The following is a 16,168-nucleotide window of genomic DNA, read 5'->3' as shown; positions in this document are numbered from 1 at the left end:
TCTTCACTGTGTTCCATGGTATGCTGTGGACATTTTTTTGTATCCTTCTTCTGACTGATACCTTTCAACAGTGAGATCTTTTTGATGCTTTGTAAGCTCTCTGGAACCATGGCTTTTGGTGTAGCAGGCAATTGAGTAAATGTCAGGAAAATCCTACTAGGACAGCTGAACTTTATTTGGGGTTAATCAGAGTCTCTTTACTTGATGGCAGGTGTGTACCCAAGAAGACTGAATGCTGTAATTAAATCAAAAGGTGCTTCAACAAATTATTAGTTTAAGGGTGTGCAGACTTGATGCAACCAGCTTATATTAGGTTTTTTATTTTTTATATGTTTCCCCTAACCAATTGAATTTTACAGGTTATAGGTTGCGTTAAAGGTGAGAAATGTTTTGAAATGATTTATTGTGGTCTCATTTTTTATATTACAAAAACCTGGCATTTTAACAGGGGTATGTACACTTTTTATATCCACTGTAGTTTGCCTTGGTGAAGTTTTTTAGTCTGACTTCTCCCTTTGTGAGTTCTGCAGTTCGAAGGCAACTGATTTGTGGTCAGATTTAACTAATGAGGGTCTGACAGTTGCGGTGGTGCATCTGTTTGTCATGTTGGTAAGCACCAGGTCTAGTACATTTGTTCCTCTTGTTGAGGTTTGAACAATTTGTTTCAGGGCATTTGAGTTAACAAAGTCAGGGAACTTTTGCACAAGGGAGTTAGGACTAGAGTAAGTTTCATAGTTGATGGTGGGATAGTTGAAATCTCCCATGATCAAAGTGTTTGGTAATATTTGGATTGACTCTAGTTTGTTCAAGTGGCCGTGTGTGGATCATGATTCATGGAGGGGGATCTATAATCAGCTTATAACCAGCTATGACTTGAATGGGGGTCTTACCCACAGTAATCTGAACTTGTCCAGTTCAACTAGTCGGGAGGTGAATTTGACTCTAATATAGATAAACATGACCTCTTTTGCTTCTTACATATTCATCTTGCGGTCTGAAGTTGTGGAAGGCATTGTAGCCTTGCAAGGCCAGGGTACTCACTGAAGCCCTGAACCAGTTTTATGTGACTATACAGACATCTACATCTTCAAGTGATAGAAGTGCTTTCCAGGGTGTGCAGGTTTTGGTTTAAGCTCCTAGCATTTAGCAGCATAACCCTTATTTTTTTTTTCTTTGTGATTGGCAATTTTCACATCAGCAATTTTGTTTTTGAGATCTTGCCTAAAATAGACACTATGGGGGAGGCAAGAGCCTTTGCTAGCAGCCGAAAGCATAATGGTGCCAGGTGCAAACAATCTCTGGCAAAGCAACGAGGTTTGTTGACCATGTCATCCCAGGCTGACAGAAGCTGGATCCCATTTGAATGACATCAAAAACTGAGCCAGTTATTGAAATTGATCATTTTTTGTTTATACTGTGGCATCATTCTAGGTGAGGGTAATATGCTACTCAAAGCTAGAGACATACCTGCCCGGGACACATACTCAGAGAACATAATCATGTCTCTCTTCATATAGTCCAGTGAGGTATGTCTCAGGACGTTCATTCCAACATGAGCTATGACGGAGTCACAGTGGTACTTGTTGGCGAGACACCTAAGCACATGCATGATCTGACGCATCCTAGCATCGGACAGGCTGCTGACCGTGACTTTCTCTTTATCTAACCTGGTTGTGGGACATCTATGTGTCTCACTATGGAGTCTCCAGTGACAAGAAAATTTGGTGTTTGAGTGTTATACCTAAAGGGTTTGGTAGGTGAGACAGCAGTGTTGCTATGTATCTTGGGTGATATGGGAACTGTGGTAGTTGTAGCAGTCTTGTGTTTTGGAGGTCTGTGGTGCTTTAGTAAGTTTTTTGAGAGTACCTACGCTTATGTAGATTTATCTGTTGGATGCGTACTATGTGTATGAGTAGTGGTACTATGTGCCTGAGTAGTGGTGGGTGGGTTGACTACCTCATCTGTGTTACTGTTTCGAGTGTGAGAGAGCAGGGATTTTAGATTCCAGATGTAGATGCATCTTTAGCACTCTGTACTAGAGTGAGTTATTAGTAGAGGGTTGTTAGTGTACTTGAGGCAGTTGGTACACTGCCTCAGAAGACCAAAGTCAACCTGGCTGGCAAGAGAAACAGGGATAGTCCAACTGCCCATAATGCTAGGTTTGAAGAGCTGTAATCACAAAGGGGGTGCTTTCAGGACTGATCCAGGAGGTACTCTGTAGATGAATATTTCAGACGGGGGTTTTGGCTGGTGGTTTAATAGGTCACAGCTCACTACTCACTAGCAATACAAATTAGACTGAAAAAGTACTAAATATGAGGACTACACTAATGTACTATGGCTGTATATAAAGGAAAATTTGTCAAAATGATCTGTCCAGATATGGCGCACAATTGCACGGCAGTGCTGCATGACATGCAGGTAAACAGAAACCCACTCAAATGCAGGGCTTAAATAGCAGCAGCTAAAAAAGTTTAAAAAACTCAAAAGAACGAGCCAACGAGGGTGCTTACTCTAAGCCCTAGTCCAATCACCCTTCAACAGACAAGTTCCAATCAGCACACTTCTCTCACAAGGGTGCAGAAGGGCCCCTTCCAATCATTGATGGCTTGGAAAATGTGGTCTGAATACAACCGTCACTACAAACAGATTCAGATGCAGCAAACCTGTATCTAGGCTGTGCTGCAGCTACTAGTCACACTTATTTAGGTTGGAGACACTAAAAAATGTTTTAAACAGTAGATAAGCACTAAACACAGGAACAGAGTACATTCATTGCTTTGAAGCCATGTCTGTTTAACTATAAATACTTAAATGTGTTCGATTTGCAGAAGGGCCTGAAGTTAAGGCATCTTTGTTAAGACACTGACATTCATTACAAATTAGACTTTAGTAGGTTGAAATACCTATCAGATGTAGAATCAAACCAAGAATGAAAACCACTTGGCACCACAGGACCTGGAAGCACGTAAACAAAGGCTTTCAAAATAAGCAGATGAAGAAATCAAACAGCTGCTAGATCTTCAATGAGCTCCTTTAATATAACTAGGCAAAGTAAAAATCCACAATATCTTCCAAGCGCTTTCACTCGACCACTTGCGAGCTTTTTCAAGGTAAAAAACATTGCTGGAAGTTCATTCACATTAAATACTTCCACAATCATCACATGACTTCCTGTGAACCTTTCCCAACAGGAAAATTACCATATAAGGAAATTCTAAAATGCATTCTTATTATCATTAAAAATTAATTTTCTAAAAAAATCTCAGCAACTGGATACCATGTTAAACATAAAATTAAATCAAACTGTTAAAATGTGCCAAAAAACAATTCTGCAAAATAGTTTTATAATCACAAATAAGTGCAGTGACCCCTTTTTTTCATCGGGGATAAAATCAAAACTCCAAATTAAAACCTAGAGTTACTGAATAGCATTGTAAAACATTTCTTTTCTAAGTTTCAAGTGTATGACATAACATTCCATATATCTTATTATAAAATTTTGTAAATTCAAAAGTGAATAAAACAATAAATGTCATGTTGTGCCAAACTGTGTTATAGACGGGCTTGCCTTAATTTCAGAACACTAATAATGTTAAGGTTGTCGTTCAGACCTGGGTATCTAGTAGCGTCTAAACGGAGCTGCCAAAATAGCTCACGGTATTCTAATTTTGACTCCCAACTACCACCTCTTATATCCGGTTGTACCTGTTCCAAAACCATGAACTTTATGTCCATGTCCTTACATGTTAAAGAGTGTTTATAAAAGGCATTACTTTCCTTCCTTGTATTGATGTCATTGAAGTGTTCATAAACTCTTCTCCTAAACACCCTTTCAGTTTTCCCAATGTAAAAACCATGGCACGTAACACAGCATCCAAGATAGACTAGGCCCTTAGATCCACAATTAAAATGTTTGTTAGAGTGGAACTTAAATCTTCTAGAGGGAAGGTAGAAGGACCCCGAATTCAGCATAGCGTGGCATTGCTTGCACATCCCACATGGATAAGTGCCTAATTTCCTTCTATTCTGATTCTGTGGATCCTCTAACCTAATTTCTAAAAGTTCTTTCAAATTCCTGCCCCTTTTCCTAACAAAAGAGGGGAAACTGGGCATAGAATCCTTAAGATCTTCCTGAAGTCTGAGAATGGGCCAATATTTCTTGATAATCTTCTCGATCTGATCTGAGTTGTTAGAGAAAGTATGTATAAAACTATTTTTGACTGTGGAATGTCTTTTGAAGGGTTTGGTAACATCTCATTAACCCCACCCCAATAAAGGGGATATTTATTTGCCCTCTTCTCAGAAATTTCTACAACTAGTGCTTCTACCAGGGCTTCCGGATATTGTTTCTCATTAAAGAATCTCTTTAAAATGGAAACTTCCTCATTGAAGAGTTTGTCCGTGCTGGACATTCGTGAAGCCCTAATTAGTTGGCCCTTCACTATCGCCTTCTTTTGATAGAAGGGATGTCCACTGTGATAATTTAGGAATGCATTTGAAAAAGTGTTTTTCCTGTAAATCTTAGACTGAAAACACATATTTGAATAGTCCTTAACCAGTGAAATGTCTAAATAATCAAGTTGATGTTTACTGATCTTATAGGTAAACCTAAAAAATGTGGTCGTCATGTTGATGTAATCCATAAATTCCATTAAACTTCCTTCGTTTCCCATCCACATAAAGGAGATGTCGTCCAGAAATCTCCTATAGTACAAAATATCCTGATATCATGTACTAGTAAAAATATATTTCTTTTCCCATTGGTATAATACCAGATTTGCGTACATGGAAGCACAAGAGGCACCCATTGCCACACCTTTTTTCTGACGATAAAATTCCTCCTTAAAATGAATGAAGCTATTTTCTAAAACTAAGTCCATAAATTCCAAAATTAAGTTAGTAACTTTGGCCCCCAGTTGGACTTCATTAGATAAGTAAGTACCTAACCACTCCAGGCCCGTCTTGTGTGGAATACTAGGGAATAAATCGACTACATCAACAGTGACCATAAACATCTCAGGTAAGAATAAACTCTGGTCCACTAGTGGTACAGATGGAATCCCCCTCTTCCTCAGCCATTCCTCCAGTGATCCCAGCCTACTTGGATGCCTTTGCCTCAACCTCCAGGGCCCCAGACTCGCAGCCACCAGTCCCTAAAAGACCATACAGGTTCTATAAAGTTCCTGATGACTTCAAATTCCTTATCAAGCCTCCTATGGCAGACCCGGTTGTTAATGCATTCTCTCCAGATAAACAGTCCAGACAGATTCCCTCTTCTTCTTTGCTCCCTTCGGTTAAAGATATTAAAATGATGGATAGGTTAGGGAAGAAAATTTACACATCTTCCACACTGGCCTTCAGAGCCATCAACTGCCAAATGCATATGGTCAAATATGGCTTGGACCTGGTCTCACAAGCCATGGATCAACTGAATTCTAAAACAGAGTCTCCCACCAAGGTACAGGTGGCTTGCACCCTTTCATTAGCTGCACAGGTCACTAGATACTCTATAAAATGCAGCTGTGATACTGCAGAAGCATCAGCCAGGTCACCTGCCTCAGCCCACTGTAGGTACTCCTGATGATTTTAAAAGCAAAATCATGGATGCTGCACTGGACAATAACCTTCTCTTTGGAAAGCAGTCAGGAGAACTGTTTAAAAACCTGCAGGAAAAAAGGAAAGAGGTGCAGGACCTTAAACATCTTTTTGTCTCACCTGTGCCTAAGTTTCATAGAAGCTATCCTGCTAAACCCACATTTGTCAGGAAGACGTCCGCTCCACCTTCCACCAAACCCAGAAAAGGTGCCAGAAAGCCTTCTTCATCCAGATCTGCCTCCTCTCAAACTACTCCAAGACAGCCCTTTCATGACAGGCCTAATAATGCATGACTGTAAGACCGTAACACTCCATCTTCCCCTTTCTGCCCACCTGTCTCACTAGCTTTCCCTGTGGCAACAGATCACCTCAGGCAACTGCGTCTTGTCACTAGTGGAAAAAGGATATTTTATGACCTGGAGGGAAAAGCCTCTCCCAAAATGTATACCACCTCCCCCAAAGGACCAAATTCATCTCATCTCTGAGTCATTCAAGATCTTGTAAGACATGGTACTATTCAGAGAGTCCTTCCAGGACAGGAAGGCCTAGGGTTTTACTCCTTACTCTTCCTAGTCCCAAGAAAGGATGGCCCATGGAGACCAATCTTGGACCTGTCTTTTCTAAACCCTTTCCTCCATGTGCCCACCTTCCACATGCTCTCCCTCCAAACCTTTCTTCCGCTCTTCACCCCCAACTCTTATCTGGCCACTTTAGACCTGAAGGATGCATATCTTCACATCTCTATCCACCCATCTTATTGGAAATTCCTGCATTTTGCTGTGCACTATTTGCACTTTCAGTTTACTGCCTTGCCCTTTGTTTTGTCCCCTGCACCAAGAGTATTCACAAAATGCCTAGCTCCTGTGATAGCCTTTTGCAGAACAAAAGGCGTTCAAATCTTCCCATACTTAGACAATCTTGTTATCCAGGCAGATCATCCAAATACTCTACTAAGGCACCTACAGTTCAAGATTTCCCTCCTTGAATGCTTAGGTTTCACAATCAACCTCTCAAATCCTCACTTACTCCCCTCCCAGGACCAGGTGTTACTGGGTTGCAGAATACAAACAGATTTGATGAAGGCATTTCTTCCACCAGAAAAGGTCACGTCTCTGACCTCCTGTTTCCAGGACCTACTCCTAGCCAGCTACATTTCGGCCAGGGAGTTCCTACACCTTCTGGGGTTGAAGGCACCCACGCTTCCCATGTTACCCCTTGCCAGGTTACACATGAGAAAATTTCAATGGTACCTGAAGAATGCTTGGTCCCAGCATGACTACGCACTAGAGTTTCAGATACAATTCCTTTCATGTCTCAAGAAAGAGATCTTGTGGTGGATCCAGCAAATTCACCTGAGTCAAGGACTATCATTACAACCACTCCCTGCAGTACAGCAGATGTACACAAATTCTTTAGATCTGGGTATGAGGAGCAACTATGAATGGACTGAAGGTTCAGGGCCAATGGGACTCCTGTCTTTGGAAAAAAAACATATCAATATCAGGGAAATGACTGCCCTTATCCTAGCCCTAAAAGCATTCCTCACCCTCATATTCACAGAACTTCTAAGAATCTTTACAGATAGCACCACAGTCCTGTGGTATATCAACAAACAAGGGGGGGACAAAATCATACTTGCTCTGCATGCTGGCCATCCAAGCTTGAGAAATATCTACCCTTTCCAAGATGATGCTGCAGGCAGTTTACATCCCATCTAACCTTACCCCTCACTAAAAGAATCACAGGCCTAAAGCAGATGCCCTATGCTGACCATCTAAAAAAACTCCAGCTATACTCTGTGGCGTATTGTCTACTCAGAGGCGATCTCTGCTTTAACATACAAGGCCATGCCAAACCCTGAGCTATTGGACATGCTCCACTTAAAGAAATCCCAATCCCTCAGAGCCACACGCTCCAGGGATCTTAACCTTGTCATCACAATGAACAAAACATGCTGGAGGCATAGGTTCCTGACCCAGAGACTCCCCATACTCTGGAATAGACTTCCCATACATGTCAAGCAGAGCGCCTCCTTGGCCCTCTTCAAAAGGAACCTTGACGATTGGATGGGAGATAGGAAATTCTCCCCGGGGATCATGTCAGTCACCCTGCTAGACAGGGGTCCAGGGAAGAAAATATTGTGGGAAGAAATATCCAGGGAATTGTTATGGCTAGGCTTGTATAGGCCCTATGGCCGATAGCCTAGTACCATCCTATGAATCATCTCAAAACAATGTTCAGGCAGATGCTGTCAGCAGGTCATTATCACAGAATCACGAATGGATGTTGCACAGGGATGTCTTCCTGGGCATACTCCACCGGTGGGGTACACCACAAATAGATCTGTTTACCTCCCCTCAGAAAAGACAACTGAAGCTGTTCTGCACAAGAACCCCCCCCCCCAAGCCTGGAGGGTAGACATCTTCTCAATCTCCTGGAAGGGGATGTTTCTTTATGCATCCCCCCCTTCTCTCTTGTACAGAAAGTCCTGCTGAAAATTCAACAGGACAAGCCAAAAATCTTGTTGGTGACTCCCTTTTGGCCAAGGTAGCACTGGTCCCCTCTACTTTTTTCTCTAGCTAAGGGTAATCACCACATGTTACCCCACAGTGTAGACCTCATCACACAACAGAAGGGATCACTTGTCCATCCACACCCTGATACTAATCCTGTGGGTGATAAACTTCTGATCCCTTTTAGACACCTTTATTCAGAGGATTTGCTTTCTTTCCTGCAGGAGGCCAGGAAACCCACTACCAGGAGATCCTACCTATCCAAGTGGAAAGGATTCTCCAGTTGGTGTCTTTACAGGCAACTAGATACGTTTCAGGCAGAATGTACCTCTGGTTTTGTCCTATTTGTGTGAACTCCTCACGTCTGAACTTTCGTATTCATCAGTGAAAGTCCATTTCTGAACTTTCGTATTCATCAGTGAAAGTCCATTTCTGAACTTTCGTATTCATAAGTGAAAGTGCATTTATCAGCTACCTCTGCTTGCTTACCTCTCAATCCACCTTTGTTATCCAGATTTGAGGTAAAACTTTTCCTTAAGTGGGTACTTCATATCAGGCCTCCAAGGAAACCTGATCCCCCTCCTTACCACTGCCCCTTCAAGCCAACAGCTATAGCCACATTGAAGATGTGCACTTGGAAAACAGTGCTTCTTGTAGCCCTAACTTTGGCCAGACAGGTGTAAGAACTACAAGTGCTCATGGCTATCCCACCATACCTGATATTTCAAAAGGATAGAGTCTCTCTGTTCATACAAACCCATCCTTCATGTCTAAAGTGGTCAATGCAATTTCCCTTAACCAGTCCATCCACTTACCCACATTCTTTTCATCCCCACAAAATGACACTGAGAGAGTGCTCCACTCTCTTAATGTTCACAGACAACTTAGATTTTACCTAGATAAGACTAAGAGCATCAGAAAGTCTAACCAGTTGTTTGTATCCTTTCAACCCAGGGCTCTGGGAAAAGCTGTATCCAAGCAAACAGTTATCTTCTTGGATTTCAAACACTATTTCTTTTTGCTACTCCTTTCATGGAAAACACCTTCCTTACACTATGAGGGCCCACTCCACCAGGGCTGTGGCCTCCTCTGAGGCCTTTTTTCAAAGGATTAGATACAGCCACTATCCTGGAGGCAGCCACATGGTCTTCAGTCCTCACATTCACTAAACATGCTGGGCAATATCTCCAGGGCTAGGACGGGCTTTACTAAAGCCATCCTGCATGGATTCATAGAGAGTTCCTCTTCTTCCACCTCCCATAACACATGCTGAGCTTTGGTACTCTTCCTCATGTTTAGAATACTGCAACATGAGAATAGAAGAACATAGAATAGTTGTGTAATATCTTACCATAACCATAGATGTGCTTGTCTTTCATGTTGCAGTATTCCTGTCCCTTCCTCCTACCCTCTTTTAGGACCGCTGCCTCTTCTCCCTGTTTGTTATTTTCCTTTCTGGATGGAATCCTGATCAGCTACCCTTAGACTATTGTCTGACTGGGGTATTCATTTCTGAGGTCTGTGCGTGCGGACGTCATATTTATGGCCCGCGGTTTATGGGGACCATGTGTGATGTCCCATGCACCATACAGCAGCCAGGCTAAGCTTTTGTATATGGGCTGGACGTTCGGGTTGCCTCAGGCGGAGGATTCCTTATGTTTAGAATCCTGCAACATGGAAGAGAATGATATCTATGGTTATGGTAAGAATATTCTTTCGCAGTATTGAAATAAAGCCTTTTCAGAGACATTTTTATGCCCAACTGTAACATAATTACAAGTACCTGTTCTGTGCTTGTATTTCAATGAATTTTGTTGATATGGCAGGGGGGTTTTACAGACCTGGACTGCTGGTGTTTGATAATAATAAGAATAAGAATTGGTGAGTGTTTGAGCAAGAATATGATATTTTCATACAGGTTGCATTTTCTGAATAAAGATGCATGTACAAAAGCATTTATACTCCTCAGTTTGGCTGGCTAAGAAGTCATTGAGAGGGAACATTCATTTGTGTATGCACCTGCTGTGTAGGCAGGGGTGGGGGAGAACCGCCATATTGTGATACAGGCTGAAACACCGGAAGACCCTGAGTGCTTAAAACGTAAAGTTAGAGAAATGTTTAACCCGCAAGTGAATATTACAATGAAAAGGCACATATTTTACACACAAAATCAAAAGCCTGGTGAAACTGTAGCAGCCTATATTACTGACTTGAGAAATCAAGCAAAAATGTGCAGATTTGGTGATTTACAAGATGAGCTGATAAAAGACGGTCTTGTGCATGCTGCTAATAATGATGCAGTGAGATTTTACTTTGAGATAGTGAATTAACTTTGAGCAAAGACATAGAGATTCATCAAGTACATGAGCTTATAGAAAAGCACACAAATATGCATATGAATGAGAAAAGCATGCTTGCAGTGTCTGCCAGTGCGAATGTTGATAGTGTACAACATAAAGTTAAGATGAAAAAGAGATATAAACCAAAGGATGTAACAATAAATCTTATTGTTAACTGTCACAGTTGTGGAGGCAGTCATGAATTTAAATGAGAAAAGTGTTTATCATTTGGTTGGCAAAGTCACAAATATAAAAAGTGGAATAATTTCAAAAGGCTTTGCAAGTCTAAAGTGGCACAATCTTTTATTAGAAGAGAGCATCCAAAGATGCAAGTAGATCAGATAGAGAGCTCTGAGCAAAGTTTTTATGTTGATGATGTCTCTGATTAATGAAGCAGTTAATACAGTAGACTTTCAGTTGGTAGCAAAGAGTGAAATATTTTGTACTTTATGAATTAATGGGAAACTTATAGAGCTTAAAGTAGATACTGGATCCAAGTGCAATGTTATATCAGCTCAAATGGTTGCTAAAGTAAGAGCTAGTAAGAAAATTGATTCAACAAAGTGTGCAAAACTAGTTGCTTATGGTGATGAAGAGATTCAGACTGATGGTGCAGTAGTTCTTTCATGCCATACTGCTGGAAACAACTATGACTTCTACTTTTACATAGTCAAAAGACACATGCAGTCACTGCTAGGCCTCAAAGTTTGAGAATGGGGCTGATTTCATTTAATAAAGAGGTTCACCATACAAGTCTTAACAACGATAGTTTTACACAGAATATTTTATTGAATATGCTGATATTTTCAAAGATGAGCTTGGCAAACTTGCAGTCACATATTCCATGAAGTTAAACCATGAAGTAAGCCCAGTTGTCAGACCAGCAAGGAAGATTCCAGTAGCAATGCAGAATAAAGTAAAAGCAGAACTAGACAAAATGGCGAATTTAGGTGCCCTTACTCCAGTAGAAGAACCATCTGAATGGGTATCCTTCATAGTCGTAGCTAATAAGAAAAGCTCAGATGATATTCTAATATGTAGTGATCCAAGAGACTTAAAGAACTTAAAAGCCATCATCATCCAATGCACACAGTAGAAGTAGTAGCCACTCTCATACCAAATGCCACGGTTGCTGCTGATATTTTTGAATGGAATAGTCACCATTACTTAGTGCTAGTAGACTCATTCAAATTGATTTGAAATTGACCTTCTTCCTAACTTAACGTCCAGCACTGTCATTATAAAATTAAAGAGGCATTTTTCTGTGCCTGGTAGTCCGTCCGCACAAAGTCATTTCTGACAGTGGTGCACAGTTTACAAGTCAGCAGTTTAAGAAATTTGCTGAGTCTTGGGACTTTGTCCATATTACTCATAGTCCTGAGTATCCACAGTCTAATTGATTAGCTGAGCATGCAGTTCAGAGTGCATAACGTTTGTTGGAGAAATCCAAGAGATAGAATACCGATGTTTTCCTTAACTTACTCCATCTCAGAAACATTCCTCGAGATGACTTGCTTGGCTCACCTGCTCAGAGATTGATGTCCATACAGATTAGAACAACTCTTCTGATCAGTAAACAGTTAGTACCAAATGAGAAGAACAACAGAATTGTTAAAACTGAACTTTCGAGAAACGTCAAAAAGTTGTACTACAATAAGTCCAGTAAACCTCTTAGAGCATTAAGACAAGACGTTTTGAGAATGCAAACATCTAAATGATACAACTGAGTGGGAATTGTCAAGAACATTTGTGAAGAACCGAGATCTTATATCATACAGTCTGAAGGAATAGATTTCAGAAGGAATCAGACTTATATTACCAGTCTCCGAACCAGTGACGCAGCAGATTGCCTGTGCCTATTTCTCAGAGTTACTCTACACCTGTTTGAATTCCAGAGGACAATGTACTTTCTTCAAATAATCCTGATGCAATCCCCCCAAGTTCCAATTGTGAAGGAATCCCCAGAGACTGTCCCTATTGCTAAACTCCTTCAAAGTTTTTGTGTGACGAGATTGGGTAGAATTTCCAGACCCAGTCCGAAATACACAGTGACTTTGACTTGAGCTCAAACTTGTTGAAATGTTGATGTGATATCTAGCTTGTAAAATGTCTTGTTCTCCTATTGCATGTTGAACAAATTAAAGAGAGAGGATGTAGATCAGTTTGCATCTTGAACCTAGTCAGCCACTGTAACTAGATTGCACTTGCATATAAATTACTGAGCACGTGCAAGATCAGTACCATTTTGTATAGTCAGCCAGATTGAGTACAGATATGAATGGAGATGCACATTTAAGAATGTTTTAAGTAACAAGTCAGTCAGTCAGATTATGAAGTTTGAAATTTATGTTCCAGTTACAGCTCCTGATGTGTTTACATACAATGAATGACTTGAACTCATACCCAGCTTGAGTATATCATTTGAATACACGAGACATGCAACAAGTCTGTATCCTCTTTTCCTCGCAGAAGCCTTCATAATACATGAAGTACAAAGGCAAGTGAACTTGCTTTTCTTCTTGGGCTGTACAGAATGGCATAGATTTCTTTTGTGCTTCTGTCCTGTCAGTATTAGGCTGTCTTTGAGATCTTAAATTCTGGATAGTTGTTCATCATTCAGTTTGTCTTTCAGCCATTTCCTATTTGCTTTTGGGTTAGACTCTTTCCCTGATACCACTAAAGTGTATAAGACATTTTTTTTTAAATTAACTTCTTCTTAGACCCCTGCCCATATGGGATCCAGGTCCACCTTGGGACATGTCAGAGAAACTTACTTTTCTGTGTTTGAACCAGCCTCTTTGATAGCCCTGAAATACCTGTCCAAAAATGAACTTTCTGACAGCAGTTACTTCTGCCAAGAGGATTTCTGAGCTTCACAGTCTTTGTGTCTAATCCCTATATTTATATTTTCTGAGGCTGAGTGTCAAAGCTAATCCCTAGTTCATACCTAGAGTGGTCATTGAGACTAGTCTTAATCAGAGTAGTAATTTATTCATCATCTTTCCTAATTACTCTAAGGACTGTTCTGTTGCATAACTGTCCACTGATAGCTTAGATTTAATATTACCTAAACTAAAGACCTATGCAAGGATGATAAAAATACATTTACTGGGTGGGAAAAGTTAGGAATGGTGAATTATGATGTAGGTGTATAATGTATATTGCAGTGTTTAGAGAAAGAGGTAATTGATGTGTGGATCCCAGTTTAACCCCCATTAAAAGTTGGTTTGTTGTACAGAGTGGAGAAGAATAGAGGACTGAACGTAACAGAGAGTAGTTATGTGCTTTAATGGATGGTGTATGCCATAGACATTGTAAGGAAGTGTTATTTTGAAACCGTGGACTACTTTAAGCTTAGAAATTCAGGAAGCTGTACACAAATGAAAAAAAGATGAGTAAAAAAAAAACAAAGTATAGGATTTCTTTTGGCCCCTTGCACACTGAAGAATCTCCTATGAGGCACAAATGAAGCACATATGCAGCTAGTTAAATATTTAGATGTTGAGGAAACGTGATAAGATGTAGTTTAGTCATGTATAGATGATAAAAAAGCCATAGAGGGGAAAAGAGCTGTTATTAAAAATATATATATTTTTTTTGTATGGTTTGTACAGTAACAATAGTGTATCGTGTAAAGAAAGTTAAGTAGCCATGTGAAACAAAAGAGCTGGGTTTGAGAGGTTTGGGGTTTTATTCTACAATAAAACTATAAAAAGAAATTATACAGAATTTAAAATAAAAAAGAGCTTTGGCTTTAAAATTAGAGATTAAAGAATGAAGCAAACTAAAGATGTGTGTGTGTGTGACCAGATGGAATATGGCAGTGTAAACAAGTATTTTGGACTCCATTTTTAATATATATTATGTTAACTCATTTGAGGTAAATCTTTTTATGTATTTTTTTTGTTTTTATTTAATGTATGATTTTAAGATTTTATTGTGAAGTAAATAGTAGTCATCATGGGATAGTTTAACATCGTCTAAGATACCATCAACTCTGATAGAACCACTTTTTAATGTCCATTCGAAGGACAATACCTTAGGATTTTAGCACTGCCCCACTCCTGATGCTGCAGTTCAGTATAAATAGTGTAGCATGAAGCCAAGCTCCTACTGTAGGAATAGAACCACAGCCTTCTGGTCTTTCTAGTGACAACAGCGTGTGCATTGTGTAATGAGCCACTGACTTTGAGAGAATGTATGGTCATAGTACTTGCCTTGGCAGCAGTCCTGGTGAACATTTTGATATGTAACATCCTTGAACCTCTTGCTTAACTGTTAGGTCTTTATAAAGGTGGCGTAATCTTGACAGACTCTTAAGCTTTTTGCTTTCTTGCCTGCTGACCACCAAGCCTCTCCCAACTGGAATTGGCCAATTTATTCCCTTGAACTGTCATCCCCAGCACAGGGGCAGGCAGCCATTGGAGTTGCTTGTGCACTCAACGGCATCCCAATAGTGATTTTATTAATGTCCTAACTCCTCCATAGGCAGCTGACGTGAAGGTTCAATGCACCTTGTACAAGGCATATATGTTTGTATGTTCCCACCCACACCCCCTCAAGGCTACCATGCAAGTGAACTTGGGTGAGGCAAGCATGTCCTCGGCCTGTTGTGCTGTTTGCCAGTGCATCTTTCTCTGCAGTAGGTGGTGGCATTGCGATGGACCAGTCTGCCTTCCAGCCCTCCCCCTAAATTCAGGATAAGAGAACTGTTGCTCATGCCAGTCCACCCCTCCATGGCTCCTCTGGTGCACAAGTGGTTAACTGACTTTAGGTCTTTTGGGTCATAGTCAGGGCATCATCCCTCTACATCTTGGAGCCAGGCTCAGTCTAATTTTTTTCAGAAGTTAGTGTGTGTGTTTGTGTGTGTGCGCGCCGCCGCACGCAGTGGTACATTTACACTGCAGACTTCAGACAAAGAATTTCTCATCTAGCAGTAACAGCAGTTTTACATAGCAAAATTTGGGGAAGAATGTGACAGGATTTCTGGAGGTTCTGTAGTAGCTTCTTGACCCCCATATAATCAGAGAATTATGAATGTTGTTGGACATTTGGTATCTAAATGTTTGTTTTAATGAGCATTTGCTGCTGAACAGAAATTGATTGTTTAAATGCTTTGACTGTTATAGTAAACTCGCAGTTAACCAGCACTCATGGGGATTGGGGATTGGGGATTGGTAGATGCCGGATAACTGTAGTTTCTGGTTGCTTGAGAGCTACTATTACAAATAGGCCTGACTAATACTGTACCCTGTACTATTTGTTTGGTTTGACTTGCTCATTTATTCCTGTTATCCATTTTAAAATGCTAAAACTCTAAAAATGTAAGGTATGTTTCTGCGGGGGGAAAACAGAAAGTACAACACATGAAAATTGTATTGTATTTCTCCGATTTTTTTTTTTGCCGGTTGCTTGAGTTCCAGTTAACTGAGAGTTTACTGTAAATGTTTAAGTACTAAATGTATTGTGCTGTTAATGCTGGAAGTTTGTTATTGGCATTTTTACTTTAGAAGTCTGGCCTGTGTATGTGCGTCTCACCAGTGGGAAGACATATGGCTGTGACTTTGTTGTCAGTGCAACTGGAGTTGTACCTAATGTGGAGCCTTTTCTCAGTGAGAAAGTAAGTACTTTACTTGTGCTGCTATTTACAGTAATGAGCAGATGGGTTTGAATTGTGCTTCTTTATACTAGGACCAGAACATGAAATGTGCCACCATG

At 40.5% G+C, this 16,168-nt stretch overlaps 1 protein-coding gene across 1 annotated transcript in view; it reads left to right on the top strand.

Annotated features, from left to right (window-relative positions):
• PYROXD1 (pyridine nucleotide-disulphide oxidoreductase domain 1) overlaps window positions 1-16,168 on the top strand; it is a 940,027-nt gene that overhangs the window by 629,902 nt on the left and 293,957 nt on the right. The window contains exon 9 of the mRNA XM_044087812.1: window positions 15,961-16,070. Within this exon, the coding sequence (XP_043943747.1) occupies window positions 15,961-16,070 (110 nt within the window). The remainder of the gene's footprint in view (window positions 1-15,960; window positions 16,071-16,168) is intronic.

The sequence above is a fragment of the Protopterus annectens genome, chromosome 11.part0 (assembly GCF_019279795.1).
Source record: "Protopterus annectens isolate FY-2018-M chromosome 11.part0, PAN1.0, whole genome shotgun sequence".
NCBI lineage: Eukaryota > Metazoa > Chordata > Ceratodontiformes > Protopteridae > Protopterus > Protopterus annectens.
Note: the sequence above shows the minus strand (reverse complement) of the source record. Positions and strands in the feature narration are given on the sequence as shown.